Source organism: Oncorhynchus mykiss, chromosome 17 (assembly GCF_013265735.2).
Source record: "Oncorhynchus mykiss isolate Arlee chromosome 17, USDA_OmykA_1.1, whole genome shotgun sequence".
Classification (NCBI taxonomy): Eukaryota; Metazoa; Chordata; class Actinopteri; order Salmoniformes; family Salmonidae; genus Oncorhynchus; species Oncorhynchus mykiss.
This window is the reverse complement of record NC_048581.1, coordinates 79,291,194-79,315,175: the sequence shown is the minus strand read 5'-3', so window position 1 is coordinate 79,315,175 and position 23,982 is coordinate 79,291,194. Positions and strand designations below refer to the sequence as shown.

General features: G+C 43.9%; 2 protein-coding genes across 3 annotated transcripts; one reads left to right on the top strand and one right to left on the bottom strand.

The window, feature by feature from the left end:
- Window positions 1-301: 301 nt before the first annotated feature.
- On the bottom strand, window positions 302-16,656 carry LOC110494644 (bromodomain and PHD finger-containing protein 3). 2 transcript variants are annotated; one of them, XM_021569888.2, is made up of 13 exons: window positions 16,314-16,656; window positions 6,965-8,534; window positions 6,587-6,743; window positions 6,352-6,483; window positions 6,034-6,162; window positions 5,602-5,914; window positions 5,132-5,407; window positions 4,427-4,972; window positions 4,178-4,247; window positions 3,993-4,069; window positions 3,687-3,817; window positions 3,050-3,204; window positions 302-2,901 (listed from the first exon to the last, which is right to left on the bottom strand). In XM_021569888.2, exons 2-13 carry the CDS (start codon window positions 8,482-8,484, stop codon window positions 2,706-2,708), a joined length of 3,702 nt encoding a protein of 1,233 aa, XP_021425563.2. In that variant the 5' UTR covers window positions 8,485-8,534; window positions 16,314-16,656; the 3' UTR covers window positions 302-2,705. The 2 variants fall into 2 exon arrangements, with proteins under 2 accessions (XP_021425563.2, XP_021425564.2); XM_021569889.2 differs by having other exon boundaries at window positions 3,687-3,784.
- Window positions 16,657-17,447: 791 nt separating this feature from the next.
- Window positions 17,448-22,730, top strand: LOC110494643 (probable glutamate receptor). The gene is made up of 10 exons (XM_021569887.2): window positions 17,448-17,714; window positions 17,890-17,975; window positions 19,692-19,723; window positions 19,851-20,030; window positions 20,217-20,440; window positions 20,553-20,650; window positions 20,776-20,993; window positions 21,155-21,374; window positions 21,564-21,808; window positions 21,926-22,730. The coding sequence occupies exons 2-10, from the start codon at window positions 17,906-17,908 to the stop codon at window positions 22,025-22,027; spliced, it is 1,389 nt and encodes a 462-aa protein (XP_021425562.2). The 5' UTR covers window positions 17,448-17,714; window positions 17,890-17,905; the 3' UTR covers window positions 22,028-22,730.
- The last annotated feature ends 1,252 nt before the right edge of the window (window positions 22,731-23,982 follow it).

Here is a 23,982-nt window from a genome sequence, read left to right as displayed (position 1 = left end):
TTTCTCCCCACACTGTAATAGTCGTTATTTGAGGATTACCAGAGTAAAGTACTTGAAGGCTAAATGCTTTGTCCGGCCGACAGATCCTAGATTAGAGTTCCAATTTGTGGGGTTCTTTATTTAAAGACACAAATTCTCCCGGCGGATACCGGGATCAACTATGATGTGTTATTTCATGAGTGGTGGAGGTTCAGTCTTACCCGATTTGACTTATGTTCAGTGAGTTCCTAAATAAATCCCAGGTTGCACAAACCACCTTGTCATTTTATAACTGCATGTTAGATTAAGACTGAAAACAAACAACCGTTTTAAACAATATTTATTTGAGAAAATATTGTTTGACAGATTTTAGATCTTGCGGTATAATTCAAATTGCAAGATCCAGAACTCCTTTGAGCCACCTAATAAACAGGCTAGTAGGCTAGTGCACTTATGCCTAGACAACTACAGGGTTTTGTGCCAACTGACCACTAGGAAACATTGATACAAAGAGCTACAAAGCTTCCTACATCTTTTTCAATATTTATTTTTTTAAATAACAGACTCAATTGTCACAATATAAATTAAAATCTAATATTTAGATTTTTTTTTTGCATTCCTTAAATTACTTTGTGTATTATAAACACAGACATTTACATATATACAAATATGCATATGCACATAACCAAGTTTTTTTCTTTTTTTTTTCTTCATACCTATGGCTTCAGAGCTCAATCTACAAACCATTTCAAACTAACATTGTGCTTTTCAAGTCATTGGAGGGTTTGCAAATCCCATCTTGCCACTGACTGGAATCCCAAGTTATTGACCTTATTGAAGTGGTTGCAGTGACCCATTTCCTAAGTCATGACGAGACATTCAAAAGTCCTGTTCCATCAAATAGCTGCAACAAGCACACCACCACCATTTCATATAAAAAAAAAAGAAATAAACCCAGAAATAGCATCAATGTGTAAAAATGTATAAGAAGCATGGCATTTCAATGACACATCTGAATATGCTTTGAATCAAGCAAATTCCCCTTTGAGGATAAAATATATACAATGACTTTCTTTGTCTTGATTGACTTCTGGCTAAAACAAAATGTATATTATTACTAGACTCATTGCAACAGAGTGGTTGTGTAAAGTACTAAAAAGTAATCAATGAGTAATCAGATTTTATCTTAAAAAATATATATCCTAAAATCCATGTCTTTTAGGAACTCCTCCTTTCACATTTCCCCCCAATTTCCAAAATTATAACATTCCCCCTAAAAAAAGGTCAGAGTCAATCAGATCATCACTCATTTTAGGTAGTTGCAGCCAAATATATTGGCACCCTTGCACTTTTCTTAAAGAATTCTCAGTCTTCTAAAATAAGTTGAAATTACCAAAGAAAATGTTGATCTCCAAATGTTATTGGATTGTCAACATTGCAGAACCATTTTTTTTTTTGGGGGGGGGGGGGCTTCAGTTTACAATTTTTTTTTCTGAAAATAAAAGCAAAATACCATGAACTACATTATTGGAATCTACAAGCTAATACTTGGTCGCACAGCCTTTGGCCAAGTTGACTGCAAAATAACACCACAAAGGATCTTGCTGCACCGTTCTACTGGCAATTTGGCCCACTGTTCAGCTGCAGACTGTTCCAATTCTGTAATGTTTGAGTGGTGCCGATCTCTCCATAGGTTTTTGATGGGATTCAGCTCTGGACTCCAGTACATTTCTCGGTGCTTTTTGATGTGTGTTTGGGTTGTTGTCCTGCTGGAAGAACCGCACCCTTCAAAAGAGACCCAGTTTTTGGACACCGAGTTGAACATTGTACTCCAAAACACCTTGTAAACATTCAAGGCCCTACATACCAGAGGCATCAAAGCAACCCCACACCTTCCCCATGTTTGAGTCTAGGGAGGGTGTTATTTTATTTGAATGCATCATTTGGTCATTGGTAAACATAGGAAGACCCCACTCCTGAAAGAGACCAGAAAGCCCCATTGAACTTTAAAAAAAAAAATGTTTAAAGCCTGGGGTCACTTTGCTGCCTCTGGGGTCCTCGAATGTGTACAAGACATCATCAAATCATGAGATTATCAGGTGTTTGAGTACGATGTTCAACCCAGTGTCCAAAAACTGAGTCTCTGTTGAAGGTTGTGGGTCTTCCAACAGAGCAACTCAAATACACATCAAAAAGCAGCCAGGAATGTTTCAATAATAAAACAGTGAACTGTTCTGCAGTGGCCAGTGATACGTCCAGAACTGAATCGCTTTAAAAACCTATGGAGAGAGCGGCACCACTCAAGCATTGAAGAATTGAAGCAGTCTGCAGCTGAAGCGTAGGACAAATTGCCAGTAGAACGGTGCAGCAAGCTAATTCTTTTTCAGTTAACTTAGCCAAAGGCTGGGCAACAAAGTATTAGCTCCTGCCAATAATGTTGTCCATTCCATTTGCTTTTATTTTTCTAAATTAGAATTGTTAACTTAAGTTTCCCCATAGCAAAATGGTGTACAGCAATGTTGACAATCCAATAGGAACATTATTTGAGAAGAAAGTTCATTATTTAAGAAAACTGTATATTGAACCACTCAAATTCCATGTCCACCTTCTAGTAAATGAATGAAGAAAATGTTATTTTCTCACTGAAGATTGGTGTTATTGGTGAGGGTTTGAGCAGTCCTAGCCAGACAGTTTGCTGTGGATTTGCAGACTGACACTAAAATCCTTCATATAAAATTGGAGGGGTTGAAAGTGAGGTTCCCCTTGACGTGGTTGATAACGTGGTTCAGGTGTATCATGGCACGGTCGTATGCCGTGTGTACAGACTTGCGGACACTGGGCTTCTTGCCCTCCATCAGGCGCAGTTTGTCCACCGTGTCATCCATCCCCATTTGCAGCAACTTGTCCCGTGGCAGCCATTGCCTAAAAGTAAGAAAGAGGGTTCAAAAGAACACAAAAACATAGAATAGAAGCAATCAATAGACACACACATCAACTACCCCAAAAAACTGCCTTAGCTAATTAATGTGAGACTAAACTTTAGGCAGAACACTCGTCTTGAATTTCTTACCAGGTCCTTTTGGTGTCGAAGAACAGCACAAGGTAGTGCCTCTCCCCGGTCTCCTTCTGCCTCCGCTCCCCCAGTTTTAACACGTCCCCAGGAGGCACGGGGATGGGGATGCCATTGTGAAGAAGCCCTTCCTGAGGCATGTCTGGGTCAACAACCTGGGGAAACACATGGGCAGTTTATGTACCCTGTTAGTCTCTGTGGTACAACAATGGGCGAGTTGGTTTTGCATTGGCCGATGCCACGGTTGGGCAGGGTTTGCACATTTTAGACCATTCCATTGCTCATAAAATGAAAACTACACTCACCTCGGGAAACGAGTCATGCAAAACCAACTCGCTGAACTACATCGGGGCGGCAGGTAGCCTAGTGGTTAAAGCGTTGGGCCAGTAACCGACAGGTTGCTGGATTGAATCCCCGAGCTGACAAGGTAAAAATCTGTCGTTCTGCCCTTGAACAAGGCAGTTAACCCACTGTTCTTAGGCTGTCATTGTAAATAATAATTTGTTCTTAACGGACTTGCCTAGTTAAATAAAAGGTTAAACTTATCAACCATTGCTTGTGCCAACCCCCCAAAAATATTGAAAATCAGGCCAACCCTCTTATTGCAATGAATAAGTGACTGAAGTCATGTTCTCACCATTGCTGGGTATGATGGATATCCACGACACTTAGCCCAGACCAGGTCAAGTGGTGTGAGCTCTGTGTCACTATCAAAGGGCAAAAGCATACTTCCCCCTGAGCACAAACACAAAGATGTGGGATGTTGAACTGGAAAAATGGAAATGGTTGAGATGGAAAAATTATTTTCTGTAAATGATTTTTAGAATTTGACAGGATTTACTATAATGTTTAAATCTATATTTGCCAATACACGATTTACTGGAAGTTGAAATTGGAGCTATTTTGTCTGACCCTAAGGTCTGTGGTGCCTGAACACACTCACCTGAGCCTCCATTCTGGCTTTCTGGGACTTTAGCCAGAGCTGGTTTACCACGGCTGCGTTTGGGTGGCGGGGGGACACTTCATCCATAGACAGAACAAAGGAAACAGGTATGTTATTTCTGAACATATCCATCTTGGAAATCAATCTCCATTTCAGAAGTATCATGTGTTTAGTGGGATCCTCACCTATGTTTTTGGTCATTGGATGCTATGTCTGAGGAGTCATCTTTGTGCTTTCCTAGACCATTTGTAAAGCCTAGTAGAATACAAATTCTGTACGTCATCATTATGATCTACCCCTCTCTTCCCTTATGCAACTCACAAATAAAGGGTAAAGACATGGTTTCCTTAATAACAAGTAATAACTTATTACTCATCGCCTACAGCTTTAATGAAATGACAGAGCAAATGTAAATAACATTTTTTTGTATCTACCTTCTACTTTGACAAGGGGGAGGGGCTTGTCTCCCTCGCTGTCAGAGCTGGGCCCTCTGGACCTCAGGCGGTGGGATGACGGTGAGGAGGGAGTGGGGGGAGGGGCAGTCTCACTGGGAGGTTTTATAATGGTGGGGGAACTGTCCAATCCATTGGTTTTACCCTCAGTGGTCCCTACATACTGTAACTGAGCTGCTCTGATCTTTGCCAGTCTCGCTCCATTTTTAGCTTTCTTGAACAGAACAGATGTCCGCCGGCCAACTCCAATCAAAGGACATGCGTTAGTGGGGGGACTGGGAGTCTGTGAAGGAGAGAACTTTTCAGAATCCTCCTTCTGTTTGCACGGTGTCGCTGTCTCCTCAACTTCAGCATCATCATCACTCTGCCTTTTTCCCCCACTCGGCGAGGATCTCTGGCGTTTGTAAGAGCGCCCTGGTGACCTTCGCCCTGCGGTCACAAGGCCCAGTACGGGTGGCTCAGGTGGGGCATCGCCTGGCAGGGGTGACGACGCTGGGCATGAAGACTCTAGTGTTGGTGGAGAGGCATCTGCAAGAAGGAAACATGCATTCACTTTGTTAGAATAATAAAATCAGAAATGCACAACAGCAAAATCATTAGCTAATTAAACTAACACATCCATACCAGAAAAACTAGTAGAGTTGGACAGCAACAAGCCCATGAACAATCAAAGTACATCCCTTTTACCTTTCCCCGGAGTAGAGGCTGATGTTAAAGGACTGTTCTCCACATTGTCCTTCTTTCCATTTTCTTCCTCTTCCTCTTCTTCTTTCCCGTTGTGCGATTGTGAGCGCTGTTGTTTGTGCGTGACCGTGTTGATCTCTCTACGTAGCAGCCGGATGCGTTTGGTTCGTCCTCCACTGGAGCGCATGGATGCCACCATGTCCAGCTTCTCCAGCAGGGCCTTCAGCTGCTCCTCTGTGGACAGGTGGAGCCTGTTGTCTGGATCCAGGAGAGAGTCCACTGTACAGAACACAAAGGCCGTAAAAGAGAGAACAGGTAGATGAGATGAAGGATGAGAAAAATTCATTTCTGCAATGAAAAGCGCGATTGAATTTCTATAAATAATTATTTCTTATGTGTTTTACGATTGTGAAAAGGCATATTTTTTACAGGAAGCCATTCCAAGGCCAACCCAGTTGGTGTGCTCTGCTCACCGTCCTCCCAGGTGCATTGGTAGAAGCCATGCTTGTTAGGAGAGTCTGGGAGGTGCATGCCAGTGCTGGGGTCCAACCCGATGCTCTGCGCCTGTCTGTGGGCGTGGCGGAGGACGGCTCCTCCCACCTCCCGTAGGTGCAAGGCGGCTCGGTGGAACGCGGTCTCCTTGGAGTTGTACCTCAGGCAGTTGGACACCATGAGGTTAAAGTCCCCCTCCAAGTCGGTTGTGGAGCAGTAGGCATGGGCCTCCAGTTTGGCACGCATGCTGGATAAATCCATGGGCTTGGAGATGAACTCCAGATAGTCTGGCACCTTCAATTAAAAACATACAAATGAACAGACTATTCAAGAAAAGAAGGAGACAACTGCAGTACTACTTGCTGAATTTTAAATCAATGCAAAAAGTGACCCATTTATCTAACCTTACTAACCTCTGCTAGATTGACAGGCTGAGAGAAAATCTGTGCTGCGTCCTTCTCCTGAAGCTGGTCCAGGGTGGAACGCAGCAGTATTAACGCTGGGGTCAACTTCAGCTCCAGAGCAGCCTGTTGAAGTTTCATCTGGAGGGAGAGAGAGAAAGAGAGAGGGGGAGAGAAAGAGGGAATATAAAAAGGGTGCAGAGTCATTTAAGGAAAGACATAAGAACGATACAGTGATGGTAAAAGTTAATTATTTTCATACGGTATATGCAGATGGTAACTCAGGATTATATAATATGTTGACATTTTGTCCTCAGACTGAAACAGTACCTGCTCTCTCTTTAGTCTCTCTCTCTTGCGGACGAGTTCCACCAGGAGCCGGGCTCTCTCCAGGTCCTGCCGCAACTTCTGCCAGTACCGTAGCTCCTCCCTCGCCGCACAAAGCTTCTCATCTGGTTCCCTCTGAACACATGCACACACACATTCAGCTTCACAATTTCTATTTTACCATCAACATGAGATCTATAATTGACTTTAGGTCTCTCTCTCCCTGTATCTTCCTGACCTGCTCAGCAGTCTTGTGAGCCTGCAGATGCGAGTGCAGGCGCCGGATGAGAGGCATGCCGTTTCGGGACTGACGTTTCAGCAGCCAGTAGTTGTGAAGCCTCTGAATGAACTGGTTCTTCCTCTGGACAGCAACCCCAATGCAAATCTTGTTCAGCCTGTTTACGACATAGCAATAACTGTTAATCATACATTGGCATCCTTCCACTGTATAGGTGGTGTATTAATAGTATTAATAGTATAAGGCAGCTGTACTGTTAACATTAAACAAGCTAAATAAATACACAAACATGTGCTTTCTACAAGCAAATATAGTTTATAAGGAAAACTACTGCTACTGGAAGTGGTGTGTTAGCAGAAGGGGTGTCTGAGGTCAGACCTGTGAGAGGGGATTTGAGGCACCAGCAGCACAGGCACAGCAGAGCGACGGGTCGTCTGACCAGCTAGGCTCTTCTTTCCTTTCTTCTTCTTCTTCTTCTGGCCTTTGGGAGTCTTTTTACTGGGCGGTGCCGGGGGGCTCTGAGTGTATGACCTTTGACCCCTATTCCCCCTGCCTCCCACCAGCCTTCCCTCCACCGCCTCATCACCTGACCCATCTCGCCGTGACCCGACTGGGGAGTGATTCTCACAGAAGGCAGTCTTCTTCACAGAGAAGGTGGTTCCGTTGACCCCAGTCTCCCGGACCGGGTCGATCTTCATGAAGAGGCCAGCCTTCTGGGCACAGCTGACATGGAAGGCCCGGTAACAGTTGGCCTTGTGGCACTGGATGGACGCGCCCCGGCCTTTCTGCTTGCACAGGTAGCAGGTGAGCTTCCAGCGGGCTGAGGGGATGTTCTTCACCCCCTCCACCGGCTCCAGGAATACCATGTTGGCAAAGCACACCTCTGGGATCCATATGGCACAGACAACGTGGGCCCAGCGTCCATCACTAGTCTGTTTGAAGGCACCTCCCCGGTTGGGGCAGAGCACACAGTCCACAGGGCGCGAGGGGGACTGCAGACAGCAGCGGCACAGCCACTGGCCCTCAGGAATGTAGGGCACACCGTAACACTCCTGGTGGACGGCCAGGTTGCAGATGTCACAGAACAGGATGACGTTGCTGTTGAGACACTCGTCGTCCAGGCAGACGCAGCAGAAGGCATCCTCGTCTATGGCACTCTGGGACAGGGCCTGGTTCCGTGACTCCAGGATGGACTCCCTCTCCAGACGGTCGATCAGCAGTTCAAAGGTGTCCGGGGAGACGGACGCGTGGCCATCAGATACCCTCTTCTGGTTGACCATCTCCAGCCAGGCCAGGTCCTCCTCGTCCATGTCGTACTCTGCCTCACAGTCCTGCTCCTCCCCTGACTTCTCTACGAAACGGTAGTAGGCCACAGGTAGGGGAGGTGTGTCTAAAGGACACGGACAGTCAAGCACGCGGAAGGTTGGCTCGGGGAGAGGGCTTTGGTGAGAAGGGTGTTGGGAGGAATTGGTGTGGCTTTGAGTGTACTGCTGACTGCCAGAACGTCGGCTCTGGTGAGATGAGGTTTTGCTTTCCCTCCTGCGGCCCTTTGGGTTGGGAGGTTTGCGCCCTGGTCTGGCTCTGCTCTGGGTTTGTTCGCTGTTCTCTTTGTTACTGTTGCACTCAACAATGTCCTGAGCCATCATCTCATCCTCTGTGATGACTGGCAGAGGGTCGGTGATGCTGATCCGGTGAAGCCTTCCATCCAGGTCCACCTCCACCATCTTCTGGGCCTGAGCATAGGTCAAAGTTTCTCTAGATGGAGATAGCTGCAGTCTATAGGGGGAAGGTGGCCGCAGCTGAACACTGGAGTCCCTGCCCCTCCCCCTCCCTCTACCCCTGCCCATCTCAAGGCCAACTACTCCTGGCCTGCATCCCCTCCTCCGCAGCCTCCTCATGGGGGTTTGCACTAGCTTTCTAGATTGGAGAGGGCGAGGAGGACGGAGTTCTGCAAAAGAAGGAAAGAAAAAACCTAATCTGCTAAATTCAGAATTTCACAGTAAGTCAATAGAGGAACTAATTAGAAGATATCATTCATGACATTTCAAATGTAGGCTGATTACATATCACATTAGGAGTTGACAGATAAGAAAAACCCACCAGAGTAAATTTGAAACAGTCAAACACCAACTCATCAACATACTGTAGCTAATCCACTCTCCAGTGCCAGCCAATGAGATATATTTATTTTCAAACTATCTTTAGAGCATTCGGAAAGCATTCAGACCCCTTGACTTTTTCCACGTTACAGCCTTATTCTAAAATGTATTAAATTAATTGTTGTCCTCATCAAATCTACACACAAAAACCGGTTTAGACATTTTTGAAAATCTATTAAAAAAACAGTACTACCTTATTTACACAAGCATTCAGACCCTTTTCTATGAGAGTCGAAATTGAGCTCAGGTACATCCTGTTTCCATTGATCATCCTTCAGTCCACCTGTGGTAAATTAAATTGATTGAACATTTGGAAAGGCACACACCTGTGTATATAAAAAGTCCCACAGTTGACAGTGCATGTCAGAGCAAAAACCAAGCCATGAGGTCGAAGGAATTGTCTGTAGAGCTTCAAAACAGGATTGTCGAGGCACAGATCTGGGGAAGGGTACCAAAGCATTTCTGCAGCATTGAAGGTCCCCAAGAACACAGTGGCCTCCATCATTCTTGGGAGGTTCCTAGAGCTGACCGCCTGGCCAAACTGAGCAATTGGGGGAGAAGGGCCTTGGGCAGGGAGGAGAGCAAGAACCCAATGGTCACTAACAGAGCTCCTCTGTGGAGATGGGATAACCTTCCAGAAGGACAACCATCTCTGCAGCACTCCAGCCTTTATGGTAGAGTGGCCAGGCAGAAACCACTCCTCAGTAAAAAGCAAGACAGCCCGCTTGGAGTTTGCCAAACGGCACCTAAAGGACTCTCAACAAGACTCTGGTCTAATGAAACCGGAATGCCAAGTGCCATGTCTTGAGGAAATCACTACGGAAATCCCTACGGTGAAGCATAGTGGTGGCAGCATTATGTCTGGGGACTTTTTTCAGGGACTGTGAGACTAGTCAAGATCAAGGGAAAGATGAACGGAGTAAAACACAGAGCGATCCTTGATGAAGAGCGCTCTGGAGCAGGTTATGACCTCAAACTGGGGTGAAGGTTCACCTTCCAACAGGACAACGACCCTAGGCACACAGCCAAGACGACGCAGGAGTGGCTTCGGGACAAGTCTTGGAATGTCCTTGAGTGGCCCAGCCAGAGCCTGGAACTGAAAATAGCTGTGCAGAAACACTCCCCCATCCACCCACAGAGCTTTAGAGGATTGGGTGAAACTCCCCAAATACAGGTGTGCCAAGCTTGTAGCATCATACCCAAGCAGACTTGAGGCTGTAATCACTGCCAAAGGTGCTTCAACAAAGTACTGAGTAAAGGGTCTGAATACTTATGTAAATGTGACAGGTTTTTAGAAATTTGGCAAATGTATTAAAAATAAAAAACTGTTTTTGCTTTGTCATTATTGGGTATTGTGTGTAGATTGATGGATTTTGTCACACCATTATCGGTAAACCCTAGACACTGTCGTGCGTAAAAAGCCCAGGAGGCCGGCCATTTCTGAGATACTGGAACCGGCAAGCCTGGCACCGACGCTCAAAGTCGCTTAGGAGTGGGTCTAGGGTTTCCGGGATGGTGGTATTGATGTGAGCCGTGAAGTGCTTTGAAAGGCTGGTCATGGCTAAAACTGAAGAACATACACACATCCAGCTACTTTCCGCAGGTGCTGGAGTTGTAGGCAAACTCATGGAAAACAGAATGGAAAACGCTGCACACTGCTGCTCACATCAACACCATGATCCCGGACACCCTAGACCCACTCCAATTTGCATACAGCTCAAACACTGCCCTTTCCCACCTGGACAAAAGGAACACCTATGTGAGAATGCTGTTCATTCATTCCTGCTCAGCATTCAACACCATAGCACATTTAAAGCTCACCACTAAGCTAAGGACCCTGGGACTAAACAGCTCCCTCTGCAACTGGATCCTGGTCTTCCTGACAGGCCAACCCCAAGGGTGAGTGCAAGGTCCCCTCCTGTATCCCGTTCACGCACGACTGGGTGGTCAAGCACGACTCCAACACCATCATTAAGTTTGCCGATGATCACCGACAACGACGAGAAAGCTTATAGGGAGGAGGTGAGAGACAACAACCTCTGAGCAAGATAAAGGAGCTGATCATAGACTACAGGAAAAGGAGGACTAAGCACGCTCCCATTCACATCGACTGGGCTATAGTGGAATGGATCCTTTGTGTCCACTAACAAACTACCATGGTCCAAACACACAAAGACAGTCGTGAAGAGGGCACAACAATGCCTTTTCTCCCGCAAGAGTTTGAAAATATATGGCATGGGTCCTCTGATCCTCAAAAAGTTCTACAGCTGCACCACCGAGTGCATCACCGCCTTGTATGGCAACTGCTCGGCATCTGACCGTAAGCTACAGAGGGTAGTGTATATGGCCCATCACTGGGGCCAAGTGTCCTGCCATCCAGGACCTTTATACCAGGCAGTGTCAGAGGATGGCCCTAAAAATTGTCAAAGACTCCAGCCACCCAAGTCAGACTACCACATGGAAAGTGGAATCGGAGCACCAAGTCTACAGTAGGTCCAAAAGGCTCATTAACAGCTTCTAACCCCAAGTCATAAGACAAGACTGCTCAACAATGAAATAAATGGCTCCCCAGACAATTTGCATTGACTATTTGCATATTTAAAAAAAAAAATTTTTACACTGTTGCTACTTGCTGTTTATCATCTATGCATAGTCACTTTACCCCTACCTACATGTACAGTAAAAGTCAAAACTTTAGACACACCTCCTCATTCAAGGGTTTTTCTTTATTTTTTACTATTTTTTACATTGTAGAATAATAGTGAAGAAATCAAAACTATGAAATAACACATATGGAATCATGTAGTAAGCAAAAATGTTAAACAAATCAAAATATATTTTAGATACTTCAAAGTAGCCACCCTTTGCCTTGATGACAGCATTACACACTCTTGGCATTCTCTCAACCAGCTGTGAGTATGGTTGAGAGAATCACCTGGAATTATTTTCCAACAGTCTTGACCGAGTTCCCACATATGCTGAGCACTTGCTGGCTGCATTTCCTTCATTCTGCAGTCAAACTCACCCCAAACCATCTCAATTGGGTTGAGGTCGGTTGATTGTGGAGGCCAGGTTATCTGATGGAGCACTCCATCACTCTCCTTCTTGGTCAAATAGCCCTTACACAGCCTGGAGCATGTGGGGTCATTGTTCTGTTGAAAAACAAATGATAGTCCCACTAAGCGCAAACCAGATGGGATGGCATATCGCTGCAGAATGCTGTGGTAGCCATGCTGCTTAAGTGTGCCTTGAATTCTAAATAAAAATCACTGACAGTGTCAACAGCAAAGTACCACCACACCTCTTCCTCCATGCTTCACGGTGGGAACCACACGGATATCATCCATTCACTTACTCTGCGTCTCAAAGACAGAGTTGAACCAAAAATCTCAAATTTGGACTGGTCTAGTGTCCATTGAGCGTGTTTCTTGGCCCAAGCAAGTCTTTTATTGGTGTCTTAAAGTAATGACGGACTGTCATTTCTATTTTCTTATTTGAGCTGTTTGTTCTTGCCATAATATGGACTTGGTCTTGTACCAAATCTTCTGTATTTAAACAACAACAACAAATATATATATATATATATACATACATATATACACACACACACTTTATTTAAACAGGTAGGCAAGTTGAGAACAAGTTCTCATTTACAACTGCGACCTGGCCAAGATAAAGCAAAGCAGTGCGACAAAAACAACAGAGTTACACATGGGATAAACAAATGTAGTCAATAACACAATAGAACAATCTGTATACAGTGTGTGCAAATGAAGTAAGGAGGTAAGGCAATAAATAGGCCAATACTGGTGAAGTAATTACAATTTAGCAATTTACACTGGAGTGATATACAGTTGAAGTTGGAAGTTCACATACAACTTAGCCAAATACATTTCAACTCAGTTTTTCACAATTTCTGGCATTTAATCCAAGGAAAAAGTCCCTGTCTTAGGTCAGTTTGGATCACCACCTCATTTTAAGAATGTGAAATGTCAGAATAATAGTAGAGAGAATTATTTTTTTCAGCTTTTATTTCTTTCATTACATTCCCAGTGGGTCAGAAGTTTACATACACTCCATTAGCATTTGGTAGCATTGCCTTTAAATTGTTTAACTTGGGTCAAATGTTTCAGGTAGCCATCCACAAGCTTCCCAAAATAAGTTGGGTGAATTTTGGCCCATTCCTCCTGGCGTAACTCAGTTAGCATACCTCAGTCAGGTTTGTAGGCCCCCTTACTCGCACAAGCTTTTTCAGTTCTGCCCACAAATTCTCTATAGGATTGAGGTCATGGCTTTGTGAGGGCCACTCCAATACCTTGACTTTGTTGTCCTTAAGCCATTTTGCAACAACTTTGGAAGTATGCTTGGGGTCAATGTCCATTTGGAAGAACCATTTGCGACCAAGCTTAAACTTCCTGACTGATGTCTTGAGATGTTGCTTCAATAAATCCACATAATTTTCCTGTCTCATGAAGCCATCTATTTTGTGAAGTGTACCAGTCCCTCCTGCAACAAAGCACCCCCACAACATGATGCTGCCACCCCCGTGTTTCACGGTTGGGATGGTGATCTTTGGCTTGCAAGCCTCCCCCTTTTACCTCCAAACATAAATGGTCATTATGGCCAAACAGTTATATTTTTGTTTCATCAGACCAGAGGACATTTCTCCAAAAAGTACGATCTTTGTCCCCATGTGCAGTTGCAAACCGGAGTCTGGCTTTTTTATGGCGGTTTTGGAGCAGTGGCTTCTTCCTTGCTGAGCGGCCATTCAGGTTATGTCAATATAGGATTAATTTCCCTGTGGATATAGATACTTTTGTACCGGTTTCCTCAAGCATCTTCACAAGGTCCTTTGCTGTTGTTCTGGGATTGACTTGCACTTTTCGCACCAAAGTACGTTCATCTCTAGGAGACAGAACGCGTCTCCTTCCTGAGCGGTATGACGGCTGCGTGGTCCCATGGTGTTTATACGTGCATACTATTGTTTGTACAGATGAACGTGGTACCTTCAAGCGTTTGGAAATTGCTACCAAGGATGAACCAGACTTGTGGAGGTCTACATTTTTTTCCTGAGGTCTTGGCTGATTTATTTCGATTTTCCCATGGTGTGAAGCAAAGAGGCACTGAGTTTGAAGGTAGGCCTTGAAATACATCCACAGGTATGCTATGTACTATGGGTGGGTGTTGCTATGGTGACAAGTAAGCTGAGATAAGGCGGAGCTTTACCTAGCAAAGACTTATGGATGACCTGTAGGCAGTGGGTTTGGTGATGAATGTGTAGCGAGGACCAGCCAACGAGAGCATATAGGTCGCATCAGTGGGTAGTATATGGGGCTTTGGTGACAAGACAGATGGCACTGTGATAGACTGCATCCAATTTGCTGAGTAGAGTGTTGGAGGCTATTTTGTAAATGACATCGCTGAAGTCAAGGATAGGTAGGATAGTCAGTTTTACGAGGGAATGTTTGGCAGCATGAGTGAAGGAGGCTTTTTTGCAGAATAGGAAGCCGATTCTAGATTTAACTTTGGATTGGAGATGCTTAATGTGAGTCTGGAAGGAGAGTTTACAGTCTAGCCAGACACCTAGGTATTTATAGTTGTCCACATATTCTAAGTTAGAACGGTCCAGAGTAGTGATGCTAGTCAGGCGGGTGCGGGCAGCGATCGGTTGAAGAGCATGCATTTAATTTGACTAGCATTTAAGAGCAGTTGGAGGCCACAGAAGGAGTGTTGTATGGCGTTGAAGCTCGTTTGGAGGCTAGGCAGTCATTAGAGAAACTAAGGCTGTTGAGTCTGCCGATAAGAATACGGTGATTGACAGAGTCAAAAGCCTTGGCCAGGTCGATGAAGACGGCTGCAAAGTACTGTCTTTTTATCGATGGCGGTTATGATATCGTTTTGGACCTTGAGCATGGCTGAGGTGCACCTGTGACCAGCTCTGAAACCAGATTGCATAGCAGAGAAGGTACAGAGGGATTCAAAATAGTTGGTGTCTGTTTGTTCACTTGGCTTTCAAAAGACTTTAGAAAGGCAGGGTAGGATAGATATAGGTCTGTAACAGCATGGGTCTAGAGTGTCTCCCCCTTTGAAGAGGTTAGGTTAGGTTCCTTGATAATTTGTGTGAGATTGAGGGCATCTAGCTTAGATTGTAGGACGGCCGGGGCATATCCCAATTTAGGTCACCTAGTAGTATGAACTCTTGACGATAGATGGGGTGCAATCAATTCACATCCCTACCTTGTCACAACACAACTGATTGGCTCAAACACATTGAGGAAAGAAATTCCACAAATTAACTTAACAAGGCACACCTGTTAATTGAAATGCATTTCAGGTGACTAACTCATGAAGCTGGTTGAGAGTATGCCAAGAGTGTGTAAAGCTGTCATCAAGGCAAAGGCGGCTACTTTGAAGAATCTCAAACACTTTTTTGGTTACAACATGATTCCATGTGTAAAAATAATAGTAAAAATAAAGAAAAACCCTTGAATGAGTAAGCGTCCAAACTTTTGACTGGTACTGCACATATTACCTCAATTACATTGACTTTCCTGTACCAGCACATATGACTCGGTACCGGTACCCCCTGTAACCAGCCTCATTATTGTTATTTTATTCAGTTACTTTTTAATACTTGTTTATTTAGTAAATATTTCTTAAAAACAGAATTTTTGGTTAAGGGCTTTTAAGTACACCAGTAGGTCTACACGATTTGATTTGGAGGTCACTCATTTAGGCTGTTCTAAAGTTTAATTAACAGTAACTGAATACCCTGATGCCCGTCTGCATGCTTTATATAGCATGTCACGAACACGTGACTCACCGTCTGTAGGACCGAACCATTTTCGTGAATGTGGTGGTTGTACCTAATAAACTGGCCACTGAGTGTATAAATACACATCATTGGTGCCAGTCTGCAAGAGAGACTCACATGAACATTACATTCTATTTCTGGACAAAATAGCCACACAGCAAAAAATATTTGGCCTACTGATTTTACTAGTCATCTGCAATCTAAAACAAGTGTTTTTCTGATATGCTATTAATTAATCTAAAAGTAATTTGGTATTACACAAGAGTTTAGAACCTGCGAACTTGACACTCGAGAGTACATCTCGACATCCAATCACGTCTCGAGACCATTGCACACGTATTTTTCTTGCCAATCAACTGCTCGTATTATTTTCTGCTTACAGCTGAACATAAGATATAGTTGGGTTGCGGGGCGCTAAATACCAAACCGAGTATCCCGACTGTCAGCCATTTTATCCGTTCAACAACATTTGCAGTCAACACTATTATTGTGAACTGATACGCAACCGATAAAAACAATGGCAACAGCACAACCGGGGCACTATAGCCAGGTTAACACTGTGCACAACTGTACAATTGCCATGTCGGCTAGATTGCCGTAATATATGAGTCCTCGTATGTGTACGCAGGCTACAGACCCTTCAGTATAACTAGGTTAGCGCAAACTAGCTTGTACATAACTAGCTCGACATGACGAACGCCACATCTTATGAAGCAAAAACAAACAAGTCAGCCAAAATGTCGGAAGTGTTTACCTTGTTTAACGTGATCCTATGGTATGCGCAAGCCAGAGAAAGGTAATATTAGATAGCTAATGTTGAAATACGACCGAAAAGGACCTAATAACAAGCTAGGGCATTGCTAGCCGGTAATTTCAGGGGCGACAGCGTCATCTTCAGCACTTCAGTCCTCCATGGTGACTTCAGACAAATGCTCAAACTCGACCTGGTTACATATCTGTGATTTAGACGTTTTCAACTGGAAATATATACACTAATTGTTACATAAAATTATGTAAGATATGTCAGGTTGATGTAGCTAGCTAGATATTCAGTCAAGATGGCTTGAAAAATACGCCCCTTTGGGGGAAAAAAAACTAGCACAGCCAATTGTGCGTCCTATTTTTGCCGCGTACACAGGGCGCATTCGATTATGATTGGCCAACACAGAAACCCCATTGCATCGAGTTGCAACGGGAGCACATATTAGCGCAAATCGTTGAGAAAAACTCATCGACATTTCTTGCGCGCCTTAACTTCATTATCGACGCACAACAGTATTTCACACCTGTTACGTCCAGTACAGTGTTGCTTAGAAGTTGTATTCCTTTTGATACGTTGGTTACGGTTAAAAAAATAGGTGAACCAGGTGCATAATGTAGGCTGTGCCTGTATGCATAGCCTTTTTCTGCATGGTTACTTAACTTGTCACAATTTATTGCATATACAAAAAAAATAGATTTTGATTAATGAAGGGGCCACATATATGCAGCCAAGAGTTAGACATGTAAGAGGAATAGCCGGGTCTGGGGCGTCAGGGTATCCTAGTGGTTAGAGCGTTGGACTAGTAACTGGAAGGTTGCAAGTTCAAACCCCTGAGCTGACAATGTACAAATCTGTCGTTCTGCCCCTGAACAGGCAGTTAACCCACTGTAACTGGCTTGCCTAGTTAAATAAAGGTAAAAAAAACCCCCCACCAAACTAACCAGCTCCCTTTGCTGTTTACACTACACACATTCCCATCCCCTTTCTTTGTCAATGTTTTTTTTTTTTTTTTAATTTTCTTTATTATTTGTTCAGGAGCCTTGCTCTGTAAATAGGTGACAGGTGACTGACTTCAAACCCTTCACAATTAATTTGGCAGATTATAAGATTTTTTCTCAATTATAACAGCCTGTGATACAGGCTTGGATATGTTTGAATCTTCCAAACATATTATTAAGTGACACATTCACAGGGGACAAACTCTTTGTCTGTCCCCCACCCCCCTTTAAAATCTCATTCTCCACCCACAAAAAAAGTCCATTGGCTGTTTTAGCAACTATGTTGTGTTGGGATGAATATTTCTGATCATCATTTGCCCTAGTTCATCAGGATCAGTTTATAGTTGGAAGGTTCAACACAGCAGACTGAATTTACAGCTAACAATCCTGTCAGGTATGGAGATATTTTTCATTTGTTTATTGTCATAGATTTAATATGCCATGCTTCATACCTAGGGTGTTTTTTGTCAGCTGTTTAATTGTATTCCTTAATTTATTCCCTGAGTTTTTTTATTCTCTGAATTTAATAGTTTGTAATATCAATCACATTGATTGTTTTACATCATTAGGATCAAAGGTGAAACCATGAGGGTGCTGGAGGGTGTTGTAGTGTGCACCGTGGTGCTTCTACTGTCCCTAGGGAGCTGTGCTGCAGGTAATGCAACGTTTAACATACATCCTACTGTGCTTAGAAACCCAGTGAGTGGTTTGCCTGTTTGTCTTTCACTTAAGCAAACAAAATTGTGTAAAACAGGAATCTTGACATGCATGGGATTCACCGTAGCCTTGTCCCAGATGTGTTTGTGCTCTTCCCAATGCTGTTATTGTCTGGCGTTACAGGAAAAACATTCTATTGTTAATAACCTCTAAAGAGCTGGAGCAGAACATTGCAGATTTGTTTGGTATGACAATGAGTGACAAGGAGTTGGCATCAGGGGCAGACAGCGATTTGGGGGCCCATTTCAAAATTCTGTTGATGGGCCCCCTAACACCCAAAGGAGACATTTCCCCCATAAATGTACTGCTAGATTATTATTATCCCACAATTAAAAATGAAATGTATAGGGCCTATAAAGATGTTGAGTGAGTGGCTCACTGACATTTGTGTGAAAAATATATAACTAAAATCGTCCAAAATCAGTCAGTGTGGGCACCTTGGGCAGCTGGGGTCCATTTAATTTGAAACCTATGAAACATAGCTAAGTCCACCTATTGTTAGCATGATGACACAAACAAACTGGGACTCAGGCTAAATTCATGTGAAAATTACATACTGTATCTGTACTTTAGATGTTTTTCTTTAGCCGTTGGACCAGTCGTTGCACTTGTATCCCTGTCTGGTGGCAGTGTGACAGTGGATATGCTCATTTTGGTGCCAGACTCCTCATGTCCTCTCTGCTTGACGTGGTATAGTTTCTCAGGCCTTGACGAGTCATAAATGGGGTGACTGTCAGCTGGGCATGGCATCAAAGTGAGGGGCCGCATCCTGTCTGGCACACACACACCATACCCCACTCTGATAGAAAAAGAAGAGAGCCAGCTGACATGATCACAAAAATCCTTGTGTTTAAGTGTAGCCAAATAGTGACAGGGCCATTGAGAGCTTGTATGTGTGTCATATTTTGAATAGGAGGAGCTGATGTGTGTGTCAGGATCGCCCTATGGTATTGATGGAGCCCTGAGGCCTTAGCCTGAATCAAGGCTTTTGATACTCTTAGACTGCCCTCCCACCCCATAGTGCCACGGCTTTGTGATGGCTTGAATTAACTCACTAACTGGTTTTTGGCTGTAAATAGATCTTGGGGGTTTTCAACATTTTCAAGAGGGAAAATAGATTGACCAGATCTCTGGGATGCCGGAAACCAGTGGTGATGAGTAAGAAGGCATCAATGCACCCCCACATTCACCCTCACTATCTGCAAAGGGGTCACTGACTTAGGGTATAAGGCCTAAAGAAGGCCACAACACAAAGAGCTCTTTGATTCTGCCTGCTAAATTTGGAAGGTGCTCCCATTGCACACAGACTGAAAGAAAAACTCAGTGGGACTGGAAAGACGCTTTGGCAATATCTCAATGCCGATGGAGAAGTTCTGCTCAAGCCTGCTGCCGGTTCCCTCTCCTCTGTCTCTTCAATGTGTCAGCATGTACATTGTTGTCCTCATGTGTATATTCCTTTATTAAATTGAAATTATGTATTGATGCATTGATGCTCTTAGAAAGCACTAAAAATGTTCCACTGTTTGAGATGCTGCGAATCCTAATTGATTTAACTAAGGATGTAATTGGACATGTTCAAATACAACTTCATTTGGATGTGGGTGCTCTGACTCAAGATAACCTCTATATTTTACTATCTTTTTTCCCTTATCAGTGCGACCAGACTTGACAATCACTACAATAAAGGTAGTAAGATACGTGTTTCTGACACTATACTTTATTGCCTGAAAGCATTTTATTTTCAAATTCAAGACATTTGCTGCTGTATAAATATGATTACATCAGAATGGTTCCTTTGTGTCCCATCTTTCAGCAAGATCCATACACCATGTCCAAAGGCTCTCAGCTGGAAGGGTACTGCATGGACCTGCTGTCTGAACTGGCCAAGAAACTGAGCTTCAAATACAACGTGCACCTGGTGAAAGATGGGTCCTATGGCAGGCAGGATGAGAGTGGGGCCTGGAACGGGATGATCGGTGAGGTGGTGAGAGGGGTGAGTAAAGCTAGCATTTTCATACATAGGTGATTATAATACAAAAACAATTTACTCACACATCTGCTTATGATAGATACTGTACAGATGTGACTATAACCATGTGTGATGTTATTAATGCAGATAAAAAACAAATGTATAATGTGCTAGTCCATAAAATATTAATATATATTCTTGTCCCTGTAGGAGGCAGACCTGGCGATTGCTCCTCTTACCCTTACTGCTGCCCGGGAGAAGGCTGTGGGGATGACCAAACCCTTCATGCAGACAGGCATCAGTATTCTCCTGAGGAAAGACATCTCAGAAGAGGCTGGCTTCTTTGACTTCCTTACCCCCTTCTCAGTAGATACCTGGGTGGGGATCCTCGCTGCGTACCTGGGGACTGCTGTCTGCTTCTGTGTAGTAGCCAGGTGAGTGGTTATTGTGATGAACTTTCGTCAGAAAATACATTTATCGTGTGCCTGACAGGAGCCTTTTACAAGTAGAATTTAAAGACGGTTACACAAAACTCTTTCAACACAGACTCAGCCCATGTGAGTGGAGTCAACCCCAGACTGAGAAAAACAGCTTCACTCTCAGCCACAGTCTGTGGTACACCGCTGGAGCCCTCACTTTACAGGGTAACTAACAGGGATGTAACCAGGCATTTCAACCAATAGCTTACCCACAGCAGTACAACATAAGAGCTTAGGAGGAGCTTGGTGGTTTGGTCTTCTGATTTAGTATTCCTTTATCTTATTCTCAGGTACCGGTCCACACCCCAAAGCATTATCAGGACGCATTATCTGCTGCACCTGGTGGTTGTTTGGTCTGGTCCTCTTGGCCTGCTATTTCTCCAACCTCAGCACCTCTCAGGGCTCAGACTCCAATTCACTGATGGTGAAAGGGTTTGAGGACCTGGCCAACCAGCAAGGGATTGAGTATGGGACCCTGTCTGGCTCCTCTACACTTGCCTACTTTAAGGTGAGGCCAGTGTACCCCGCCACACCTGGCCCTCCTATATCCCTCTTTTTCCCATCAAAGGATTAGGCTCACGTGTCAGGGTCTCAGTTCTGTCAGTTCTCTCAGCAGCATACTGACTTTCTCTTCCTCTCTGTCCATGGTTTTTCTTTTCCTTGGTGTAGAACTCTAATAACCCAACCTACCGCAAGATCTATGAGCACATGGAAAGAACCAAGAGTTTTGTGTCGTCAATGGATGAGGGTGTTCGCCGGGCAAAGGAGGGCAACTTTGCCTTCATTGGAGAGTCTGTGTCACTGGACTTGGCGGTGGCACGTCACTGTGAGCTGATCCGTGTCCATGAGGTCATCGGCATGAGAGGGTACAGCATTGCAGGCACCCTGGGTGAGCCATGTAGTCTAGGCCGATAGTGAGATCTCATGCAACACATATTGACTAAAACTTTTAAAAACTGTTCCTGTAAATCAAAATAGCAAGGCACCAAGATATTCATGCGATCCACATATTGGCTTATGGCTGATTTTATGACAACAAGCCAGCTGACATGCAAATGGTACTGTTTGTGTCATTCAGGTTCTCCCATGCTGAAGAACCTGAGCGTGGCCATCCTGCAGCTGAGTGAGGCAGGGGAGTTGTCCTACCTGCGCAGTAAGTGGTGGGCCAGCAGCTGCATGGCAGACCCAGCCAAGGCCTCCTCCCTGCAGCCCCACAGCCTGAAGGGCATGTTTCTGGTGCTGGCCCTTGGCCTGGGACTGGGGGTGCTGCTGGCTGTCCTGGAGCTCACCGCCAAGTCCCGGAACGGTGCTGGTGAGCAGAGGGTGAGTTAGTCACTGCTGGTTTAACACTGGAGCATTGTGTGAATATTTCATATGAATGGATTAGCAGATTTCCTGGTCAAGATCTCTCTAAACATCCATACAATTTGCTCCCCACAGAAATCATGTTGCACAGTGTTGTCTGAAGAACTGAGTCAGCGTTTCAGGGGCACCACCACCAATGAGAAGAGAAGTGAGGAAACAGACAAAGAAAAAGCATGAGGAGACACGATAGTATACGATAATATATACAGCCTGACAAAGCAAATGTCTCCATGCAGGTCTTGACATGAGTCATGGCTTGTACACTTATTTTCAATACTATCTACCTACCACAGTGAGACAGAGTGTATCAGAAAGGCTTCCAGACTGTTATATGATATGTTTATTAACAGAGTGATACATAAACAGTGAAGTAAATTAACAATACTACTGAAGTACTATGTTTAAAAATAATTATATGATAGCAGAGCATTTTACTGAGAAAATCAACATGTATATTTACTGTTACAAAACATGTAATGTGTACTGATTTATACATATTTAAGGGGAGTGCAAAAATAGAAATTAAACATGAAGATCCAAGTCAAGTCATCTGTAAATTATGAAAAATGATCAGTTTCAAAGAGTTTACATTTCAGTACTTTTGTTCGGAACAAATACTGAGAACAGATTACTGCTATTAATTGTATGATGCAATACATTTGTTTCAAAGTAGATTATTCATTTACATATTGTAGATACTAAGTAAACCTAACTGTTTTTGTACAATTGGCAGCACACATTATGCGCATTCCTTTTGAAACTATAAAACCGTTAGTTAAATGTTTTGGTTATTATAGAACTCAACAAAAAGCATTGTCATAGAATGATGTTGATGTAAAAGTTACGGCACACCTTTCAATAAAACCAGTCTAATAATGAATATATGTTCCATTCTGTTTCAATCAGAACTATTTACCACTTGGTAATACATTATGTTTACAATACATGCATCTTGATGCAAAAATCAAAATACACACGTCAAAAAGTAGGTGATTACATTATACTAATAAACTTGTTTGGGCTCCTGTAATGATCCTGCGTGTGTACCTGACAGCACAGATCACGGTGGTACATTTTGTACAAGCATCTAGAATCTAGAGATAAGCAAGGTAATGCTATATGTTTAGAGTGTATTTCATCCAATGCTGCTCACTGCTGTGATTCTTGTAATGGCTGACTACTATCACTATCACTACTATCACATGGAGTAACTAAAACACATCAAATAACATTATCATTCCAGGTCATCAACATCGATTTTGTACTGTCGAATGAGCATATGGTTTCTAGTAAACACATCTAGTAAACAACTCATTCAAAACAATACATCTTTTTTATTTTTTACCCATTTTTCTCCCCAATTTCATGGTATCCAATTGTTGTAGTAGCTACTATCTTGTCTCATTGCTACAACTCCCGTACGGGCTCGGGAGAGACGAAGGCTGAATGTCATGCGTCCTCCGATACACAACCCAACCAGCCGTACTGCTTCTTAACACAGCGCGCATCCAACCCAGCCGCATAGGCATTGGGTACAGGCTTCACCTGATGGCCATAACTGCCATGGTTCTGGGAGGAGGGGGGGGGGGGGGATTCGGAGGCTGCCAGTGCACAGCAGCCTCCTACAATGTGATTTTCTGGATTTTTTCCCTCATTTTGTCTGTCGTAGTTGAAGTGTACCTATGATGAAGATTACAGGCCTCTCTCATCTTTTTAAGTGGGAGAACTTGCACAATTGGTGGCTGACTAAATACTTTTTTTGCCCCACTGTATGTAAGAGTGCTGTTCATTGACTACAGCTCAGAATTCAACTCAGAATTCAACACCATAGTACACTCCAAGCTCATCATCAAGCTGGAGGCCCTGTGTCTCAACCCCACCCTGTGCAACTGGGTCCTGGACATTCTGACAGGCCGCCCCCAGGTGGTGAAGGTAGGAAACAACATCTCCACTTCGCTGACCCTCAACACTGGGGCCCCACAAGGGTGCATGCTCAGCCCCCTCCTGTACTCCCTGTTCACCCATAACTGCGTGGCCATGCACGCCTCCAACTCAATCATCAAGTTTGCAAACGACACAACAGTAATGAGCTTGATTACCAACGACGACAAGACAGCCTACCGGGAGGAGGT

What these genes read in the sequence shown, in the direction of transcription:
- LOC110494643 (XM_021569887.2), top strand. Translation starts at nt 17,906, where the DNA reads ATGAGGGTGCTGGAGGGTGTTGTAGTGTGCACCGTGGTGCTTCTACTG. An exon ending in TCGGTGAGGTGGTGAGAGGG is followed by an intron (nt 20,031 to 20,216) that starts GTGAGTAAAGCT and finishes TTGTCCCTGTAG; the next exon opens with GAGGCAGACCTGGCGATTGC. An exon ending in ACGGTGCTGGTGAGCAGAGG is followed by an intron (nt 21,809 to 21,925) that starts GTGAGTTAGTCA and finishes TGCTCCCCACAG; the next exon opens with AAATCATGTTGCACAGTGTT.
- LOC110494644 (XM_021569888.2), bottom strand. Translation starts at nt 8,484, where the DNA reads ATGAGGAGGCTGCGGAGGAGGGGATGCAGGCCAGGAGTAGTTGGCCTT. An exon ending in CCTCAAATCCCCTCTCACAG is followed by an intron (nt 6,744 to 6,964) that starts GTCTGACCTCAG and finishes TGTCGTAAACAG; the next exon opens with GCTGAACAAGATTTGCATTG. An exon ending in TTCGACACCAAAAGGACCTG is followed by an intron (nt 2,902 to 3,049) that starts GTAAGAAATTCA and finishes TCTTACTTTTAG; the next exon opens with GCAATGGCTGCCACGGGACA.